Genomic DNA, 22,634 nt, shown 5'->3' with positions numbered 1-22,634 from the left:
CAAACGTAACAGCCATCGTGTGAGCATGCTCGACGCATTTTTATTCAGTTTTGTTCATTATAACCCTTTTTACCCTTTCTAAGCAAACACAATTTTGAACTTGCGTCGCGCGTAACTTGTAAAGTATTTTTGCTAGGGAAATCTTACTTAAAGGGATCTTTTCACGCTTTGGTTAATTGACAAAATTGAAACAAGAAATATCTTTAAAAAAGATATACGGCGTAAATAGTTTAATGAATGAGATCAAGGATAGCGAATGTCTTTTTCTGTGCAGTTCTTAGCTGCATCACACGCAGTACGGGATGTTACGGGGAGTTTTCGCGGCTTATTTTACATTATAACATATTGCTGGTCATAAACCTATAGATACAAAACAGAAAACCAAAAGAAGAATGGAAGTGAAATTTAAACATATGAGTCAACCGGCCACACGAGAACAAACCTGTTTTAGTGGTCTGTCGGGCATTGCTATTTGATTCGATTATTAACAGTATCGAGAATCATCGTGCTCATGCTTAAAGTGATATTATGGGCATTTTGCACTGTTGAATTGAGCTGAAAAGAATTAACAGGTCAAAATAGTTAGTTAAAATGTGGTTACTGATCAATTATCTGCAACTCACCTTGCTACCAGTTGTTTATAAAAATATATTTTATATTCGATATTCTTACGTGACCCACCCAGTCCTGTAAGCCGAAATGATCCGTAAAACAATATTGTGTCTTTGTGTCGTATGAACAAATCTGCACTAAAACTAAATTTAGGTTCAACTCGTAAACGCATGATCAGTTGTCAAACGAAAGTACGGTTAATATTCAAATGCATTATTTTTCTCTTTCTGGTATATTGTTTTAGTATGTTGATGCTGCATTAATTACTATAAGTGTATATGAAGTAGAAACATCAAAAATAATCAACGGTTGCGATAGACACCTATAAACTGTTACATGCTCATAATATCACTTTAGTACATTAGGCAATATGGTGGAATAATTATTGTTAAATTTATTAAAAATAATATTTATCATTGTATTGTTGAAAACACATTAAGAATCTATTATTGACATACCATAATTATATTGCTGAATATCTTCTTTTAACATATTTCTGGTCTAAAGAAAATTCCAGGTAACCTAGTTCACGGATAGCGTCTTTATTATAAAACGATTATTTTACTGACCGCGAACTCCGGTGATGACCTGTATATAAACTCTGAATGTCCGCGACTTGACCCGAAACCTCGCGGGTTGAAATGCAATTCTTTAAAGTGAGGCCTCGCTTCCACTGCTCTTTATACTTTTACATGTTAACATGTTGACAGGAATATGGAAGTAAGTACTAAATATGAGAACATAGCCTTTTAAGTATAAACGCTTTTGCGCTGGTAATACTCTGAAAATAAAAGGTGTACGCACAAACTGTATTGATGTCGAGAATTGAGTGTAAAACTGTTCTATCTATTAAGCCTTTTCATTAGAGATAAAATTGTTTCATACAGTAAAACAGTGGTACAAAGACGCGGATATGTTTCCAATGTTCTGGTGGTATACTCAAATCAGCCAATGGAATAAATGAAGTGTATTCATTCGTACCTAGCCGCGGGAAATTTTATTTGAATTTTATTGGACACTTACAAAGGTCAAGTCAGGGTGAAAAGCTGGCTTATGCAGCTTACGCCGAAAAAGTTGTTTCAGATTCGTAAGTTTTCGTGTTAGTTATGATATTTGTGAGGAAACAGTAATACTGAACATTAACCATGCTCTAATATAGCCATTATATGCATCTTTTGACGATTTTAAAACCTAAAAATTATAAAGCGTTGCAACGCGAAACGATTTAATAATTTGGAGAGTTCTGTTTTTGTCGTTAAATTTTGTGAAACTACGAAGATTGCTTATATAAGGTATAAAATACGTCACAACTGTATACTCGGCGGAATAGCTCAGTAGGCTAAAGCGTTTTTACTTCAGGACTCTGGCAGGACTCCAGGGGTCACTGGTTCGAAACCAGCTCCGGGCAATGTTCTTTTCCTTTTTATATTTTTTTCTTGATTTTTTACTGGAGCTTTTATGATCCAATGTTTACATTTATCAATAGAAAGCATGTAATGAATAAGTTAAAAAAATGCCAAAATCTGTGAAAAGGCCCCTTTAACAAACAAATAAAACCAGCATGTTAACATGCTTAAAGCGGAATCCGTTCATTATTTGACATTTGTGTAGTTTTCAGATAAAAGATGAATACGGGACAAATGAACATTACAACAAAAGTCTAGCTGTAATTAAATACGAACTATGAATGACATGTGCACATAATTATATAACATTTGTATGCACATAGTCCCACGCCCATACCTTAGTCTTTGGAGTATTGAAAATCGTTTGGTGTTTTTATGAATAAACGAAAGTTATCAAACTTTTAAGCATAATATCTGAATCTGGTAATAGTTTTAAGATTCCTCATAATTATAGCCAACATTCGCGCATAGGCTTATTTGATTGAACTCAAACGTGGCTCACCGAATTTCTACTGGGGCAGTAACCGCTGAGACAAGAGATCGGTTCCTCCCCTTGTTTATAGAATCGCCTTTTTTACGACGACAACAACAGCAGCAACTCGTTAAAATCTCATATTTTTGACAGTGTACATAGCATTTTTGAAACATTCTTGGGTAAACATCTAGGATACCTCACCCAAACAAACCACTAAATTAGTAATTGGTGAATAAATTAATTCTAATAAAAGCATAGTCGCTGTGATTATGATTACTATTGACAGGCTAAATGGCATAACGATTAATGGTTTTAAAAAAGAATACAAAGTCATAACATGCAACAAGGACAATTTATTATACCTTTTCATGTATTATAAAATGTAAAAATATTTTAAAGGGATCTTTTCACGGTTTGGTAAATTGACAAAATTGAAAAAAGTTGTTTCAGATTCGCAAATTTTATGATATTTGTGAGGAAACAGTATTACTGAACATTTACCATAGTCCAATATAGCCATTATATGTATCTTTTGACGATTTGAAAACCTAAAAATTATCAAGCGTTGCAATGCGAAACGATTGAATAATTTGGAGAGTTCTGTTGTTGTCGTTTAAATTTATGAAACTTAGAAGATTGCTTATATAAGGTATAAAATACTTAAACTGTGTATACCCGGCGGAATAGCCAAGAGGGCTAATGCGTTTTTACTTCAGACTTACTCCAGTACTCCGGGGGTCACTTGTTCGAGCCCTGGTACCGGCTATTTTTTTTTCCTTTCTTTAATTTTATTCGTGATTTTTTACTGGAGCTTTTAAGATCCAATGTTTACAGTTATCAATATAAAGCATTTAATGACAAACTTCAAAATATGCCAAAATCTTTGAAAAGGCCCCTTTAAGAACAACATTATCAAGAGTTTTGTTTCTTCCATTATGATACTATTTGAAGAACAAGCACATTTGCAGAGGTAAACATTTTAGCAACCAATCAGATGGGCTGATATTATGAGACCAATTATTATTGTATATTATACAGATTACTATAGGGAGCTAAGTCTAGCCAGTATTTTGTCAAAACAATGCCGATTTAAATGCACTTTTGGTTATTATGCCCAAGAATACACATTTAACTATAGATCGACATATAAAACATGGGTGTTTTTAATCTGTTCACTTCCAAAATGTGCATGTATTCATTAAGAGGGCCGATACTACTGATAGGCTGGTAGATTTGTCTACTAAAAATTTAGAGCCAAGGTCTCAAAATGTTATATTTGTTTTTATTTTTCATATAGAGTTGATTCCGCTTCTAATAGTATAGTTTTGTCTACTAGAAATGTTGAGCCCATGTCTAAAAATGTACAGAAATGTGAATTTTCGTAATTTTGCAAGCTAGCTTTTCAATAAAATAGCCTAAAGAAATAACATAATTCAGTAGATTGGCAGACACTAAAATATATGAATATGTTTTCGTTACAGTAGGTGATGAACAATAATGTTGTTTTCCACAAAAGTGAAGGCTATATGCTCCATATCTTCAAGAAGTGAAAAACGTGCTGCAATCATTTTAAAGTTGACTTATTCAGTTTATAGCCAGAAGTGGTTAATCTTTAACAAATGAATGTAATTTAAAGGCCTGCAGGATCTTGATACCCAGTAGTTCCCCAAAGTTTTGCAAACCAACAATGTACCTTTAAAATGCTATCAAAACAAAAATGACCTGCTTGTAAACTTTTAATACACTGATTAATTTTAAGTCCTTGGGGGCCAATAATTGCTTGCTGTTCTTTAATATTAAGTATTTGTCTCAGACAAGTAGAGAATGAAAATATAGGTTAATCCATTAAAAAAGATCAAGTAGTGTAATTAATCCGCTTGTGTTCATTATAATACTCACTTCAGTTTTTTCAATTTTCTTTTCAAGGATTAAAGAAATAATATTATGTGTATGTTTGTATATTTGAGACATTACTCATTAGTATAATAGACGTATGAGTTACCGGTAATTAATGATATATACATAATGTCACTTTGTAACAGAACATTTGTATTAATTAAATAGCATTACTTAAAGAGATTGCAAGGATTTCTTTGGTTCCAAATCTGTTGATATGTTGTACACAAACAACTAGCAGTTGTGGAAGAAGTAGCCACCATTCTTTTGTTCATTTTAATAAAGAAAAAATGCATGTATGGTTTTACAATTTTTATATTTTCTAAATACTCTTGTACTCTCAGTCTCTGTTAATAATGTTTATGCAATACAAACAACGATTTCTCGACATAATATACAACTTTAAACTAACATCAACTGCACATACTCATTTTTCCTTCATTCCCAGTAAATGTGTTGTGAACAATCTCACATTATGTTCTAAGCTGCCAGGGATAGAAATAAGTGGTTGTCTGTTTACAAATGCCCTGATTTAGGTCTTAGCTAGTCTTTTTCAACATTTATTAGTCAGTCCTGCCAACTAGCTTTTAAAAAGTTTATAAATTTCTTTTTTTTTAAAGCCTGAAGATTAAGACTGATAAAAGGGCATATTGCATTTAGTCATGACAGTTGTTTTATAATATTATCTGATTGTTTGTTATTTTGTTATTACAGGGTAAAAAACGCCTGTTTTAGTTCTTAGTTCGTTGAACACTGTATTATGTGAATTTAGAATAAGACATCAAAACCGGGAATGGACATCATTTTGGTAATTTTCTCACATAAAACTATTCATTTCATGATCTGAATTTATTTTTGTAATATTTTATCTGTTTTTCAAGCTTAATAAGCAATTTTCCATGACTTTTTCATTAACAGTGATTGTATTTTTATCCTTTCTACTGTATTTTTAAACTGTGCGCCGATTGGACACAATTTTATTATATGAGGATTTAAAAAAAAATCCATAAAAAATCCAGTTTTGTAGTAAAATCAATTTAAATGATGCTATTATATATGCTAGTATCTAATTTAATTATAATATGTAAATACTAAATAAATACAACATTTAAAGCTGCACATTATGCACTGTTGAAAAAACACAACTTATTCCCAAATTGATGTCTCATTCCAATTTTGCATAATACTGTGTTCTTGCTACTTTGTAAATATATCTGGCTACTCAAATTTTTATAGATAACATTGATTACTGTAGAAAGTTTTTCTTCTTTCCAATGAATGTTGAGACACTTTCCTTGCAAACTTTAAAAAAATAAATCAAGCAATGCTTATCACTACTGGAGTACCGGTAGGTATTTTGTTTCCAAGTGCAAAAAGGTCAGGGCATTATTGTCACTTCAAAAGCTTTGTAGACCATTAAACCATTGTTTAAAATTACACAATCATCAGTATGGAAGAGCAACTCAATTATAAATCAGTCAATTATATAATCTGTGACAGTTATCAGATTGATTTTAGGTGTTATGTTTAATGATGAATGAGTTCAGACAATGAACTATGCATACTATTTACTTACAAGTCATTCTGTGGGATTGAAAGTAGTCTTTGTGTCCTATTAGCATATTTTTCACAGAATCTGATGGGCTGGTCGGGATTGTTTTCATGTCTAGTTTGCCCATGTTTTAATTTTTTTTTCCATGAATGATCACAGATGGTATTAATGAAAATAATTTTATATTCTGGTACATTTTTCAGCATCCTGACCATGATTTAGCAGGTGCAAGGTTCTTATGAAACAAAGAACTCATAATTACTTTTTAATAATATACTATATTGATATATTATTGACACAGGTTGAAATCAAATAGCAGTTTGACAATCCAATATTTAATTGATGCATCCTATGTCTTCCCAATTTCAGCCTGCATACAGTGAAAGGCCCCATATCTTGGAGCGGGGGTCTTGGACAAAGGCAGCACCCATCAAGGAGAAGAAACACCACTGTCATGTTAGCGACTCTATCGGCAACAACTACAGCCCCTCTGCCCGCAACCTTACCTCCTCCTATATCTATGAGAATTATAAAGGACGTAGGTGGCCTAAGTTTTTTTATTGTGATTTATCAAAAAAATTCCAAAAGTACTTTAACAACAAATTTAAAAGTGGAAATGTGACAAAGGGTGCACAGTTTAAATATAACGAGTATTTAAGAATGTATATAATGGGTTCAGCAGATCTGTATCAAGCATGAACAATAATATTGGCCCTGTCATGGTTACTAGTAGATCACCTTTGAAAAGTTTGTTTGTATGAAGTCTAAACAATCTAAAGCTTTTACCTTATAGCAAATTGTATACCCACCAGATGTTTAAAAGATTGTTTCGTGACAATACAACTATTACCTGATAGCATTTTGTTGTTGTTGTAATTTTAAATACTCCAGAGGAATGTATGTTTACTCTTTAGCTTTTTTGTGTGAAAATACAACAATATTTATTTTGGTGAGATCACTGAGATGGGATCATTGGGTATTTGATCCAATTAAGTAATGTTTATGGTTTAGTTACTAGTACTTTCAAATCTCTGTTTTCTATGGTATGCCAGATGTAGTGTTTAACACAATGTTAATATTATCAGTGCCGCTGGCAAATTTTATATATCCAGATATTATACATTTTTTTCTCAAAATCTAAACTAAATTATATCTCTGGGTGGTTCAGATCCATGGCTATAATGTTAAGGTTCTCCTTTATGTCAACAAAAAAATAATTGCTAGATTCAGTGCTTTTAGAACAGTTTTACAAGCCATCATTGAACCTTAATGTTAGCCTTGATATATACCTTACAGGGTTTTCAATGTAACATAAATGAGAGATGAACCCCACTCAATACAGAAGTCCTGTAATTTATTGTACTCACTCAATTTTGATGTCATTGAAAGTCTGGCTTTATCATCACTCAAGATCAAAGACCGGTAAATGAAATGGAATGCTTTATGGTTTTATATTGTACACAAAGATGGGTCTACTTGAACCTTTGTAATATTGAAATTGAAATTTCTGTAAAACATTCAATCTGATATGGATGTCTCCATTGAATACAATTTATTTACTCAAGTTGATGGATGAAGTGGTGCAGTCGTAAATGTTGCAAATAATGCATGACCTTGTACCGTAACAACGCATACACAAATCAACCCAATAAATAGTTCTTTGCTCTTTATTCAGTTGCTTACATAATTTTTCCAGGTCCATATAATTCTTTCAATTGGTTGTTAATGCAATATTTTCTTGTCCATGTAATTCTCCAAGTAACTAACAACGTTTCCAAGACATGGCAAAATCCGCCGAAATCCATCCGGATAGGACCCCACCCCTATGAGGTCCTGAAGATAAGCTTCTAGTGTCTCTTCTATGGGTTAAATACTTCTTCTCAAGTAGCCAAGGTAGTTCTATATAAATACATGTATCATTACATAAACATGTCAAATTGATGGGTCAAACTAATTTGTTGAACTGCATATACGGGCGTATGTACTATCTTATAATTGCACCGACACGAAAACAAACATCAATTAAGCATGACTGTAATCTTGTAACGATCTTTAATTAAAACGGACTAAGCCCAGTTGCAAGCATGCATCTGCTGTCAACAAACTAATTAGTTATGAGACTAGATTGACGTACAATATGGTATGCATTATTGTGAAGCCAGCACGAAAGTGTCATGTGATGGGCAACTTAATGTCATGTTGACCATGTAGACATGAAAATATCGTTAGTTTTCGTCCTATGCATTATGTTACACAACCTCATTTACATAAAAAAAGATTATATATTTTATGATTTAAAATCTTTAGAAAGATCAAATTCTGAATTACAATGTATCTAAAAATCGTGTATCAAAATATATATATATACCCATTATAATGAGATTCTGGCGAATGTTTCTTCTGAAATAAATAAGTGCATAATAATATACAACACAAGTGTTATTGGAAATGAACTGGAACAATATCATAAGTCCGATGGCGTGATCGATTGTCCAAGTTACACCAAGGTGATTTTCAACTAGTGACGTCACGTGCTGCCCATTAGACATAGAAGGTGTTGCTCAGGTAAGATCTGTTCCGTTTTGTTGTTTACCGTCTATATTGATTTTTGGGTGATGTTGTCTACCACTGCCACTGTGAAGAAATATCTAACGCCAATCCATGAAGGCCAATCGCACATGTTCGGTTTCACTGATCCGCGTATTAAGATTAACATCGAGGCTGGTTAGGTTATTGTTGTTGCTGTTGTTTTTGTCATTGAACCAACCATCATCGCGTTTCTGTTGTTGTTATTTAATTTGTTTGTGCTGTGTTGTTGTTTCTGTTGTTGAATCTGTGCCATCGTTTCTCTTGGGACATTAAGGTCTTCATATGGTCAAAATTCTTACAAGATCTTAGTAAGGGTAGTTCTCCAAGATGTCTTAAGGCGCCAGATTTATAAGATTGAAATCTGGATGCTTTATATAAGCACGTCAGATGAACCGCTTCATCATTCCATAGTGTAAAACGTCATAATTATGTTGTCCATATCTGCATCATGCAATGTCTTATAATTGACATTTCGACTATTTGGTCTTTTGTTCTTACTTATTTATGTGTATTGACTAGTAAAATCTATAACAAGTATTTTTACTATAAAGGGACATATAAAGGGACAGACACATTTTTTATATAAATTTATAAAATAATATCATAATTTGTATGCCATCCTATCAGCATATTTCAAGTGAAGGTCTTGTTCTCTATACAAACTATTCACCTAAATCTAATGCAATAGCATTCTTCCACCATGCATACAAGCAATTGGTGGGATCTTTTCTGTTAATCTTAACACGCTTAATAACAGAATATGTTCTCTATGTAACCTTAAGTAACGGGTAGCCGATTAATCGTAGATCGGTGCATCCATTAAACTTAAAGGTACATTTAAACAGAAACTTAATGCGCACATATGGTTAGATTTTAACTGTGCTTCATGCAACAGAAACACCTATTTGCCATATCTATTGATGTGTCATTAAAATACTTCTAAAACTTCAAAACAGGCTGTGCTGATGGCCGTTGCCTTTTTTGGCAACATGTAATTTATATATAATTAATAAATTTTTATTGTTGTTGATATCAACATTATGTGTTGATATAACTATAATTATTATTTTAATTATTTTGTTAATTGTGCAAAATAATGTATACATTGTTTTCTGCATTTTTATTTTTTATTAGTAAAAAGTAAAGGTAAAAAAATAATATCACAAACCCCAAACAATAATAACAAACCAATTTATGTACCGGTAGTTAAAACTGATGATTGATAGAAAATCATTTATTGATAATTGATAAAAGATCTATTGACAATTGATTTAAAATATAAGTTCTCAAACTTTGTGAAAAAAAAATTCCATAAAGATAAGTTTCCTATATTGTTATCCTTTTTTAAGTTCCATAGTTCCATATACTATCAAATGGTTATCAAAATTATAATACATTTATGGCTGACATATCATTTTTTGCTTTAGCAAATATTTATTTAAGGATAAAGTGCCATCCATTAAACAGAAATATCTTTTAAATATGTCGAAAATAAGCTTTCAGAATAATTTATGACAGCTGTATTACATTAGCATTTAATTAATGCATGTCACCGCATAAATCCGGATTAATGTATGTTTAAATTTGAATGCAAGATGTGAAATGATTTGATCATGGCATTTAGTTATTCAGAATTCAGAATTAAGTTAAAACCTGCATTATAAAACATAACATTGAAAAGAATTTTCCATAATAACTTTGAATTTTCACACAATTTTGTCAGTTAATTAAGGCTTAACTCTTAACTTGCTATTGGTTTTTTTGGAAAAGATTCTGCTGGCAGATTAAATTGGTCTTTGTGGTTCATGGGGAAAAGACATCTAATAAGCTAATTACACAAACACGCAACAAAAATAAACACAACACATTGATATTGTTTCATTTATTTATTTTATTATACATACCAAAGTATGAAAACAAACAGTATGGCAGACATAGGACTTTACCTTGAAGCAAGTGAATTTTTTATGTAAAGAAAGAAAATACAGTGATTATTTGTTGATAGTATACTGGTATTTGATCTGCTTTGACACTAGACTAGGTGAATAAAGCCAGCAATTCAATATGTTACATTTCCTCATACTTGTCTTGGTCATACTATGAGTATTTTATCCATTTAGTTATCAGATGATCCTGGGTTTAACCCCCCCCCCCCCTCTCTTGAAGCAATCTCTTTATATCTCCCCAAAAACACCAAACACTGGTCCTACTCAGGAAACAGACTTGAATGTCTCTATTAGGGTTAGGCTTTCAATGACATCAAGCTAAGTACTGGTCCTACTCAGGAAACAAACTTGAATGTCTCTATTAGGGTTAGGCTTTCAATGACATCAAGCTAAGTACTGGTTCTAATCAGGAAACAGACTTGAATGTCTATATCAGGGTTAGGCTTTCAATGACATCAAGCTAAGTACTGGTTCTAATCAGGAAACATACTTGAATGACTCTATCAGGGTAAGGCTTTCAACGACATCAAACTAAGTACTGGTTTTTCTTAGGAAACAGATTTGAATGTCTCTATCAGGACAGGTATGTGTATTAACATACCTGATCAGGATTAGGCTTTCAATGATATCAAGCTAAGTACTGGTCCTACTCAGGAAACAGACTTGAATGTCTCTACCAGGGTTAGGCTTTCAACGACATCAAGCTAAGTACTGGTTTTTCTCAGGAAACAGACTTGAATGTCTCTATCAGGACAGGTATGTGTATTAACATACCTGATCAGGATTAGGCTTTCAATGATATCAAGCTAAGTACTGGTCCTACTCAGGAAACAGACTTGAATGTCTATATCAGGATTAGGCTTTCAATGACATTAAGCTAAGTACTGTTTCTAATCAGGAAACAGACTTGAATGTCTCTACCAGGGTTAGGCTTTCAATGACATCAAGCTTAGTACTGGTTCTAATCAGGAAACAGACTTGAATGTCTCTACCAGGGTTAGGCTTTCAATGATATCAAGCTAAGTACTGGTCCTACTCAGGAAACAGACTTGAATGTCTATATCAGGATTAGGCTTTCAATGATATCAAGCTAAGTACTGGTTGTAATCAGGAAACAGACTTGAATGTCTCTATGAGGGTTAGGCTTTCAATGATATCAAGCTAAGTACTGGTTCTAATCAGGAAACAGACTTGAATGTCTCTATCAGGGTTAGGCTTTCAATGACATCACTGGTTCTAATCAGGAAACAGACTTGAATGTCTATATAAGTATTAGGCTTTCAATGATATCAAGCTTAGTACTGGTTCTAATCAGGAAACAGACTTGAATGTCTCTACCAGGGTTAGGCTTTCAATGATATCAAGCTTAGTACTGGTTCTAATCAGGAAACAGACTTGAATGTCTATATCAGTATTAGGCTTTCAATAATATCAAGCTAAGTACTGGTTCTTATCAGGAAACAGACTTGAATGTCTCTACCAGGGTTAAGCTTTCAATGATATCAAGCTAAGTACTGGTTCTTCTCATGAAACAGACTTGAATGTCTATATCAGGGTTAGGCTTTACATTAAGCTACGTACTGGTCCTACTCAGGAAACAGACTTGAATGTCTCTACCAGGGTTAGGCTTTCAAAGACATCAAGCTAAGTACTGGTCCTACTCAGGAAACAGACTTGAATGTCTATATCAGGATTAGGCTTTCAATGATATCAAGCTAAGTACTGGTTGTAATCAGGAAACAGACTTGAATGTCTCTACGAGGGTTAGGCTTTCAATGATATCAAGCTAAGTACTGGTTCTAATCAGGAAACAGACTTGAATGTCTCTATCAGGGTTAGGCTTTCAATGACATCACTGGTTCTAATCAGGAAACAGACTTGAATGTCTATATCAGTATTAGGCTTTCAATGATATCAAGCTTAGTACTGGTTCTAATCAGGAAACAGACTTGAATGTCTCTACCAGGGTTAGGCTTTCAATGATATCAAGCTAAGTACTGGTCCTACTCAGGAAACAGACTTGAATGTCTATATCAGGGTTAGGCTTTCAATGATATCAAGCTAAGTACTGGTTCTAATCAGGAAACAGACTTGAATGTCTCTACGAGGGTTAGGCTTTCAATGACATTAAGCTAAGTACTGTTTCTAATCAGGAAACAGACTTGAATGTCTCTACCAGGGTTAAGCTTTCAATGATATCAAGCTTAGTACTGGTTCTAATCAGGAAACAGACTTGAATGTCTCTACCAGGGTTAAGCTTTCAATGATATCAAGCTTAGTACTGGTTCTAATCAGGAAACTGACTTGAATGTCTCTACGAGGGTTAGGCTTTCAATGATATCAAGCTTAGTACTGGTTCTAATCAGGAAACAGACTTGAATGTCTATATCAGGGTTAGGCTTTACATTAAGCTAAGTACTGGTCCTACTCAGGAAACATACTTGAATGTCTCTACCAGGGTTAGGCTTTCAAAGACATCAAGCTAAGTACGGGTTCTTCCCAGGAAACAGACTTTAGTGTCTCAACAAGTGTTAAGATTTTAATGACATCAATCTTAGTACTTGTTCTTTGAAGGATATCAAGCTAAAATAAATAGGCTTTAGCTTATTTTGTTTTGTTTTTAGACTATACGGGAGAAGAGAGCTATTACCTGACTCCGCGCATTAGAAGTCTTTCACCCCCTCCACAGCTGGACGTGAACGGCTTTCTTACTGTCCGAGCACCAAAAAGCATGTAAGTATGGTATTAGATTGGTTTCATTGGTGATTATATAAATTTTGTTCAATGGACTGTGAATGTGATAGGTTTTTAATTAGTTCTGACAGTCATGGTAAAAGGACCATTTCAGCTATTTGTTTTTATGAAGGTAAATACGTTACTGGTTGAGCTTCATTGACATGAACTTGTTCTCTACATTTCCTGTGCTGCAGAATCAGTACACACTGTTTGCAAGCAAGGCATTTAAGTGCAAGTTCAGTACAAACATAGTGTCACCAGGTTTTGTCTCCTATTTGATCATGAAGAGTAGAAAATCTTGTATGCCGGTAATTTATATGCGTACTCATACCGGTATACTTTGCACTTCCTATGTGCATGGAAATTGGAAGTTAATACATGTAGATTGATTTCATGTTGCTATGATATAATTTACAATATGGCAACAATTCCGTCTTTGATCTATTGTGCTGTTATTGATAATCAGCTGGTTATAATACAGCAACTATAATGTCTTTTCTTGGTGCTGAGATATTGAGATATTATGAGATATTGTTTCTCATTCTAGAATTATTATTTGAATTTATTGAAACCATGGCCCGTATTCACCAACCCATTCTTAGACTTAAGAGTTAAGTATAGAATAAGAACCAAGACACATGCTTTCAGCCTTAAAATTTTGTGTCAAAGCAGTTTCCAGAATATTCTTAATTTTATACATGTATGTCTATGAATTATTGGGTGAATATGGGCACAATTTCTGTATTGAATGTATTGGGTTTTTAATAGCAGGTTGTTGTTTGTGAAGATGTGATGTGAAGCTGAAGTTAGCAAACAAAATAAAATAAACTTGACCGATTAATTGTGACCACTTGTCCAACAAATTAAAATGTTAGTGTACACAAAAATATGTAAACTTATCAATACAATCCTGCCAATTAATTGTTTCTTTTCCCCTCTTTAGATTACCACCAACTGATGGTCACTTTAGCGAAACAACAAGCTGGATTTACGGAGTCAATTGTCGCAATGCGGGAAACCGATCTGCCCGATCGTACAAGTCCGAACCGGATTTTCATAACCGGGTCCCAGGCTACACAATGTTACCTCCCCTGCAGAGCACCTCTGGAATGGGCAGTGACCTTGAAACCACAGTCGGATCAACAGGTGGGATGTAAATAACATATTAGGTGGAACAAAACTAGGATGTTTTGAATTAAGGGGCTTAAGTTAGGTCATTGTCATGAATTCACAGAAACTTATAAGATAAACTGACCAAGGGATACATAAACTGTAGTTTGTACATACATTTGTAAACAACTGTCATTTTGGATTTTTATTTTACCATATTAATGCCTCACACCATTATCCTCAAGTATAGCGCCTTAAATCTACTGATTAATGTCAAAATCCAACCAATTTAAAAACCTGGTCAAAGTGAAAACCAGGTCAGTTTGGAAATTAATCAAGGCTTCATGAGCCTGACCTGAAATGAACCTGTCAAGAACAATCACAGCCGTAAATCTCTCAAATATCCCACAGTCTATTGTCCTATTAAGTACTTGTAAAAGAATTTAGTGGTGCAATTGTGCCTAAAAATAACCAGGTTTATATGTTGCTCTGGTGAAACATATAAGCTGCACATGTTTTATAGGTTAAACATTTAAAACAAACAACTAGTGTATCCAAACTAAAACAATTAAATGATAATTTCAGCAATTAAAAAATCTTAAGAAAAAATGGCGCAGTTGATAATTTCTCACCATTTTGTTTAATACTTTTATAAAATATGTATATATATTTATACACAATAATTCTTGAAAACTTTAATTTGTCTTTGTTTATATAGAAGGTAATTTAAACATAGTTTTGCGTCAAACAAGATCTATGGCAAGTTGAAATTTTCTGTCAAAGATATATTAATCCATAATGTCTCACCTGTCGAAACATTAAAAGCTACACAGAAGAAATAATACTATATAGAATTTCTGTTGCAATGATATTTAATTTGGTTTATCAGAGCTCCAGATAAGGTTTTGTGAAATTCTTAAATTACTACCAGATTTAAAAAAATAATTCTTAACTCTGAAATTTTATTCTTACCGTTACTACTAAGTTTTGGAAAATAGTTCTTATTTTTTCTAAATTACCTAAAAATAAATAATAATGGTTATTTTCATGCAAAAAAAACAACAAAAACATACTAGCAACTTTATTTATGCGAGTTCAAAAGTGTCTTTTCAGTATTACACAATGTTATTTTTCAAATACCTTCATATGCCCATACTGTGCTTAGATTGTATGCCTTAGATGAATTTTGACGCATTTCACAATTAAAACGGGTCTCCCCATCAATCTTTTCAACGATTAGCCATGGGACTTGTCCTATCTACTCGTTCAATGTTTTTTGTGTTTAAGTTTGGACCCGTCGTGTCGCGCTTTTGTTTAGCTTTTCCGACTGTGTCGGCAACTGAACATTCAACATCGTTTAAGATCTTTTCTATAATGTCTTTCTAAACATTTAACTTCGGCTCACTTTGCGTACAATATGTTAAAAGCGTGTTTTGGGACGCTTTGCTGTTTTTTAAGACGTTCTCTGGGCGCCGCCATTGTTTTTTGACAGATAGACTGTAAACGCCCCTTTTTTTGGAAAAAATGCGCTTTGTTATACAAACCCGATAACCATTCTATATAAGCACCGCAAAGATCTTTAATACGCGAAACAAACTCAATAAAAATCGATACGAACCGATGTAAAAATAATATTCGTAACTTGATTTTGAAATTCTTAATGGTACGACAAGATTTTAAAATAAATACGGACTTGAAAATAATTCGTAATTACGAAAATACTACCCTTATCTGGAGCTCTGGTTTATACAAAAGTTTGTACACTTGAAATGTGTACCTTGATCCTTTTTAATTAAGATACGCTGTTTTCATGGCTCATTGAGTTAAAGTTTGAAAGATGATGTTCTTTTAGTTTAGAAATATTTTAACTTTTCTAATTTTATAAACAGGACATAGTATGCGTTTTTTTATTGCATTTATTGACTTTATACATTAAACATATGAAGATAACAACAACAATAATATGTTAAGATAAGATAATTTTAATTCCCCAAATTATGTCAACACTTAAGGTTAGACTTAAACAATTAATTGTAATTAACATGTAAATTAATTTTGTTTATCCTGTCATTGGTTTTAAGCAAATGTTACAACTTTAAGAAAATTAATTGTCTTAAGCTTCAGAATAAACTCTTTTTATTTAGCCTTTAAAATCAAACTCAGTTACTATTGGTTGCTTCACTAATTTTTGCAACATATTTTTAGTATTGTCTGACGATTAGATGTTACTCATCGATGTTACGGTTTTATGTGGTCATTCGCGGTTGAACTAAATTTCTATTTCAAAAACATGTTATCACAATATATGGGTCAAATAACTAACATATTTATGATCCAGATAATCTGGTTATTGATGAAAATATGGGCTTAAGTAAACTTGCCGATAACTTCACTATCTTTTAAAGTTGTATCAAGGTAATTCTCGGGCGGCTTTAAAGTTTGTTTCAAATATGAAAGGATAAGTGTCGATGACAGAATATTAATTTTCAAGATAAATGGTTCAAGAGGCTATACAGTGGCCCCCTTTGAGTATAATCTTCACTTTTACATGCTGTTAAGCAAAGAAATAAGTGATTGTCATCTACTTGAGAATTTTGGGTTCCATTTACAATTGCTCTCCCATTGAGGTCATTACAGATTTTTTTCTTTGATTTTAATGTACGGTAAATGCTTGTCTCAAGCTTGATATTTCATGTTCTGATTTGATACTTAAAATGTCCAAGTTATGATTAGTAATACAATGTATGAATTTAGACGAAGGTTTAAAAGAAAGAAAGTCTTGCCATTATTATTTTTCATAGAACAATTGTTTCACAAATGGTGGGATTTTATAGACAGTTTATTATTGTTTATTATTTGTTCTTTTTATCCAAATCACTTATTTCTATCGAAAACTTCAGTAATCCTTGTATATGACAATTGGTATTCTACTTTTATTCTAGAGTGCTATCATTTAAAAAAAACAATTGGATTTACATGTATTATAACAACAGTTTTATTCTCTACATTAAAAAAGTATGTGTATAGGATATGTTTTTTTTACAACCATTATACATTTTTTAATAATTACATAGATTGGACTCCCCAGTTTGCGTTCTTCTGTACTTTTTATCTTATGGAACTTTTAAATGACTAAATACTATTTGATAGTAAGCTACATGCAATTAAAAACTTTTATTTTCTTTTGACGGAAACATTACTGGCATGTTTGTTTTTTTACATGAAAGCATTATTATTCAAAATGTACCTTGTTTATTTATATAACATTTAAAAATAAATGATGAAACTGAAAGAAATATTATATTGATACCATTCGGCAGTTAAGCGTTTTTTGTATATATTATATCCAAAGGACTGTTACAAGAGATTTTAAATGTTATGTTTATACACCCCTATCAAAAAAGTAATAACAGACTACTCTCTAAAAAAGTGCTACATGTATGTTTAGGTCAACACAGGTTATGAATACTGTATTACATTCTGATTCAATGGCATAATACAAATATGTGCTGGATTAGTATAATGGAATGTAAATGGACTTGTTCACAGATTTTAGCTTTTTTGAGGTTTGTAAGTGATTGCTTTAAATTGATAAGTGTAAAAATCGGAAATTAAGAGCTCCTTTAAAATGACATAAATAAAAAACAAAAAAGAAAATAAAGGGTTCAAACCAGTGGCTTTTTCCACTCAACTAGTAAGCTATCTGAAGATTTAAATTGAATTGTGCATTGTTGTCCCCTACTGGTTTCACCAGAGGGGAGTTATGGTTTTCGCTCTGTGTGTCCGTCCATCCGTCTGTCCCACTTTTCTGGATCCTGCGATAACTTTAAAAGTTCTTCATATTTTTTCATGAAACTTGAAACATGGACAGATGGCAATATGGAGATTATGCACGTCATTTCATTTTGTTCTTACTTCAAGAATTTTGGTTGCTATGGCAACAAATAGACTAGAAATACTGCTGAAAATGGTGGATCCTGCTCACTTTTCTGGATCCTGCGATAACTTTAAAAGTTCTTCATATTTTTTCATGAATCTTAAAAAAATGGTTAGATGTCAATATGGACATTATGCATGTTATTTCATTTTCTATGTCAAAAATTCTGGTTGCTATGGCAACAAATATTTTAAAAAAATAACAAAATCTGACAATGGTGGAACCGGTAGGGGACATATATTGCTTGGCAATAGTCTTGTTTTATATAAGTTATCCACTTGATGTCATAATATTTAACAAAAGCAACAGAAACACTGCCAATTATTCAATCATTTTGCATATATAATGCTTTCTAATTTAATCAATTTCAAATGATGATAACTCATATTATAAAACAAAAATGTATTTTCAGTATGACTCTTTATCCTAAATGTTATGATGCTACCTGGTGCACTATGTACGTTAAAAGATTAAAAAATTTGGAAAACAGTTGTTTTGGCACTCTGTGAATATGTCCCAAAGTGAGGTATTTACTTTATTCAACAAGTATTTAACTCTATTAAAATCATACTATTGGACATTCCATCAACATAATCATGTAATCTATTCAACAACTTTGATGCATGTTTCTATTACATGTATTAATTAAGTTTTTAAATGTAATGCACCATGTTTTCAATTTTGCTACAAATGTTCATTTAGCAATCATGATTGAATACAGAATGAGGTGAAGCTTATACCAAAACAGCTTTATTAGGCATATTAAGCTTAGGTAATAAACTAAAATTGCAATAGCTCTTTTCAAAGTTATTTAGATCAAAGATGTTTAACTGTGAAAGTCTGAATAGAATGGCAAACCAAGAGCATGAAGGTCTTAGGGTTGAGGTGCTTCATGTCATCTAAGTCAAGAGATAATTATGGGATTTTTATGCTTTGCACATGAATTGGATTTATAGGTTTTATTGCTTTGCCTTTATATGTAAAGAATTCCAATTCACAAGTTTTAATTGAATTTGATTAGAGTGTCATAGGTAAGTAATATCTATACTAAATGGTTTTTAAGGTGTGGGTTGTGATACCTAAATTGCATAACTTCCTTAATCAAAATATCATTTTCAATAATAACATAATACTAAATTCAAGTTTTTATTAACGAATAATTTTATTTTAATAAAAAATGAACATTGATTTGAAATGTTTACATTAAATGTATGTATTCAAATTAAATAATTTAATAATTTTTGTAAACTGAGTTTTAAGGATGAATGGTGATAGTTACACTAGAGAGAAGGATTTCAGCTTAATTCTAATCTGTTTGGTTGCAATGACAGATGAAAGCATGTAAGTGTGCCACAGGCATCATTGTTTGAAAGTACTTCAAATTTGCTATGCAACTTATCGAGGCAAGAAGCAATAAAAAGATCACTCACCTGTACTAGAGTATATATTCATGTTTTTTGTACGTTAATTTCCCCCATATTTGTATAACATGAAAAGCGCTCTGTGTATTTACATTTTTTAAAGGTTTTGCAGTCGTGTAATTTGATGAAGATTTGTTGTTTGAATAAGGGGTTCAACTCAAATACATGTCATACATTAACACGATTCTACTGCGCACATGTAACATCCTGAATGTCTAATAAAATTCTTTTAGCCATTTTCTTTGTTGAGTTTCAAATACTTTAATTAGGTGATTAAACACTAAATTAATTCATATTATTAAAGAAACAGAAATCTTATTGACTAAATTCCTTTTTACAAAATAATCTTTTAACTGTATCAGAGAACCGCATGTATTTAATTATACCCCCACAAATGAAGTTTAGGGGGATATAAAGGAGTGAACTTTTCTGTCGGTCGGTCTGTTGGTCTGTCTGTCGGTCCGTATTAAGTGTCCACTCTCTAATTCAAGTAGTTTTCTTCCGATCTTCACCAAACTTGGTCAGAAGTTGTATCTATGTGATGTCTACGCCAAGTTCGAACATGGGCCTTGCCGGGTCAAAATCTAGGTCACGGGGTAACTTAGTGCGTTTTAAACATTCAGCATGTTGTCCGCTCTCTAATTCAAGTAGTTTTTATCCGATCTTCACCAAACTTGGTCAGAAGTTGTATCTAGATGATCTTAAGGCCAAGTTCGAACATGGGCCTTGCTGGGTCAAAAACTAGGTCACGGGGTCTTTTAGTGCGTTTTTTAACATTCAGCATGGTGTCCTCTCTCTTATTCAATTAGTTTTCATCCGATCTTCACCAAACTTGGTCAGAAGTTTTATCTAGATGATCTGAAGGTCAAGTTAGAACATGGGCCATGCCAGATCAAAAACTAGGTCACAGGGTCACTTAGTTAGTTTTACACTTTGAGCATGGTGTCCACTCTCTTTTTCAAGTAGTTTAAAACCGATCTCCACCACACTTGGTCAGAAGTTGTAACTAAATGATGTGTAGGTCAAGTTCGAACATGGGCCATGCTGGGTCAAAAACTAGGTCACGGGGTCACTTAGTGTGTTTTAAACCACACCATGTTGTCCGCTCTCTAATTCAAGTAGTTTTTATCCAATCTTCACCAAAATTTGTCAGAAGTTGTATCTTGATCATGTCTAGGGCAAGTTTGAATATGGGTCATGCCGGGTCAGAAACAAGGTCACGGGGTCACTAAGTGCGTTTTATACATCACAATGTTGTCCGCTCTCTTATTCAAGTAGTTTTCATCCAATCTTCACGAAACTTGGTCAGAAGTTGTATCTAGATGATGTCTAGGTCAAGTTTGAATATGGGTTATGCCGGGTCAAAAACTAGGTCATGGGGTATCTTAGTGCGTTTTAAACCTCACTATATGTCCGCTCTCTAATTCAAGTAGTTTTCATCCAATCCTCACCAAACTTGGTCACAAGTTTTATCTAAATGATCTCTAGGACAAGTTTGAACATGGGCCATTCCGGGCCTAAAACTAGGTTACGGGGTCACTTAGTGTGTTTGTTAGCATTCAGCATGGTGTCCGCTCTCTAATTCAAGTAGTTTACATCCGATCTTCACCAAACTTGGTCAGAAGTTTTATGGAAATGATCTTAAGGCCAAGTTACAACATGGGACTTTCTGGGTCAAAAACTAGGTCAAGGGGTCACTTAGTGCGATTTAAAAATTGAGCATGGTGTCCGCTGTTTTTTGTGAAGACGACATGCAAAATATTATGTGTCAATGCGGCATGTGGGGGTATTCGTCACGTCTGTGACAAAGCTCTAGTTTGAAGTTGCACTTGTGAAAATAATTGGCAAGTATAATTTGTTGGTAAATAATTAAATAAATAAAATAAAACAATAATTAAAAATAAAATGAATTGCTGCTTACATAACATGCAGTGTTTGGCTCTGTCATTATATAATTGACATACCGGTAAAAGATGCTTCAGCTCCTACACATGAACAAAACACAAATAAGGAGTGTGTCCTATTGAAATAATAAACACTAACTTTTTACCCCACACCCCCCTTTCGGTAAAAGTTTTATGCTTTTCACTTGTCAGGTGGTGCAATTAGGTCTGTCCATTTCAGTTCTGCATGATTTTTAGAAAACTCTTTTTTATACTTGGAGTGTGAGTCAGTATGCAGTGAAAGAAAGGAAGACACGTTTTTATTAGGAGGTCTGAACATGTCAAAGTGGACGGCCACATGGAATGTTCCTGAAAGTCATTTTCCACAAAATATCATGAGAATGCTTGGATCCACACATTATGTTACTTTGTATGTTGGATACTTTGGGGGAAGAAGGTATCCGGACAAAGGGCATCCGGACAATCGGCACCCTGTGATTTTTTGCATTCCTAGACTGTCGGCACCCTGTAAATTTGTCGACCAGGACTATGGGCACACAATTTAATTGTAAACCCGGACGATGGGCACCTGATTTAAGGCGATTGATAAAGCCCGTCAGCACCTTATTGAACTAATTAGCCTGAACAGCTAATTTGGTAAAAGAGAATTAATAAATCCCGTCAAACTGTGTTATCAAACTAATTAAGTGTGGATCGATAAACGTTATCTGCTAATTGGTTTAATAACACTACGATTTACAAACATCAAAGATAATTCAAGCATTCCTACACGGTAATGTTGGGGGGGAAAGATGCGATTCAGAGCTGTTCCACCAAGATTCCCACCACACGGCAACCATCAACAGCAACGCTAGGACCAACACCGTTTGTGAATCTTGGAACTGCGGGTTTAGACAGGTGGTTGGACAAACTCACCCGTAATTGTGAAAAGTTGTCAAGGGCGTCCAGAAAGACGACGCCATGGTAGAGGCAGATGTCCACAGGCACCGCTCTGAACGATCCGTAACAAGAAAGCGCAAGAAAGCCACCATTGCCCACCAATGCCCCCTC

The 22,634-nt window shown here is 33.3% G+C and overlaps 1 protein-coding gene across 1 annotated transcript in view; it reads left to right on the top strand.

Moving 5' to 3' along the window:
• Positions 1-22,634, top strand: part of LOC127880583 (dynein axonemal heavy chain 3-like) — a 185,847-nt gene that overhangs the window by 10,768 nt on the left and 152,445 nt on the right. Inside the window, exons 3-5 of the mRNA XM_052427898.1 lie at positions 6,311-6,479; positions 13,101-13,209; positions 14,156-14,358. Coding sequence (XP_052283858.1) covers positions 6,311-6,479; positions 13,101-13,209; positions 14,156-14,358 — 481 coding nt within the window. The remainder of the gene's footprint in view (positions 1-6,310; positions 6,480-13,100; positions 13,210-14,155; positions 14,359-22,634) is intronic.

The sequence above is a fragment of the Dreissena polymorpha genome, chromosome 1 (assembly GCF_020536995.1).
Source record: "Dreissena polymorpha isolate Duluth1 chromosome 1, UMN_Dpol_1.0, whole genome shotgun sequence".
In the NCBI taxonomy this organism is placed as follows: Eukaryota; Metazoa; Mollusca; class Bivalvia; order Myida; family Dreissenidae; genus Dreissena; species Dreissena polymorpha.
This window is presented reverse-complemented; position numbering and strand designations above follow the sequence as displayed.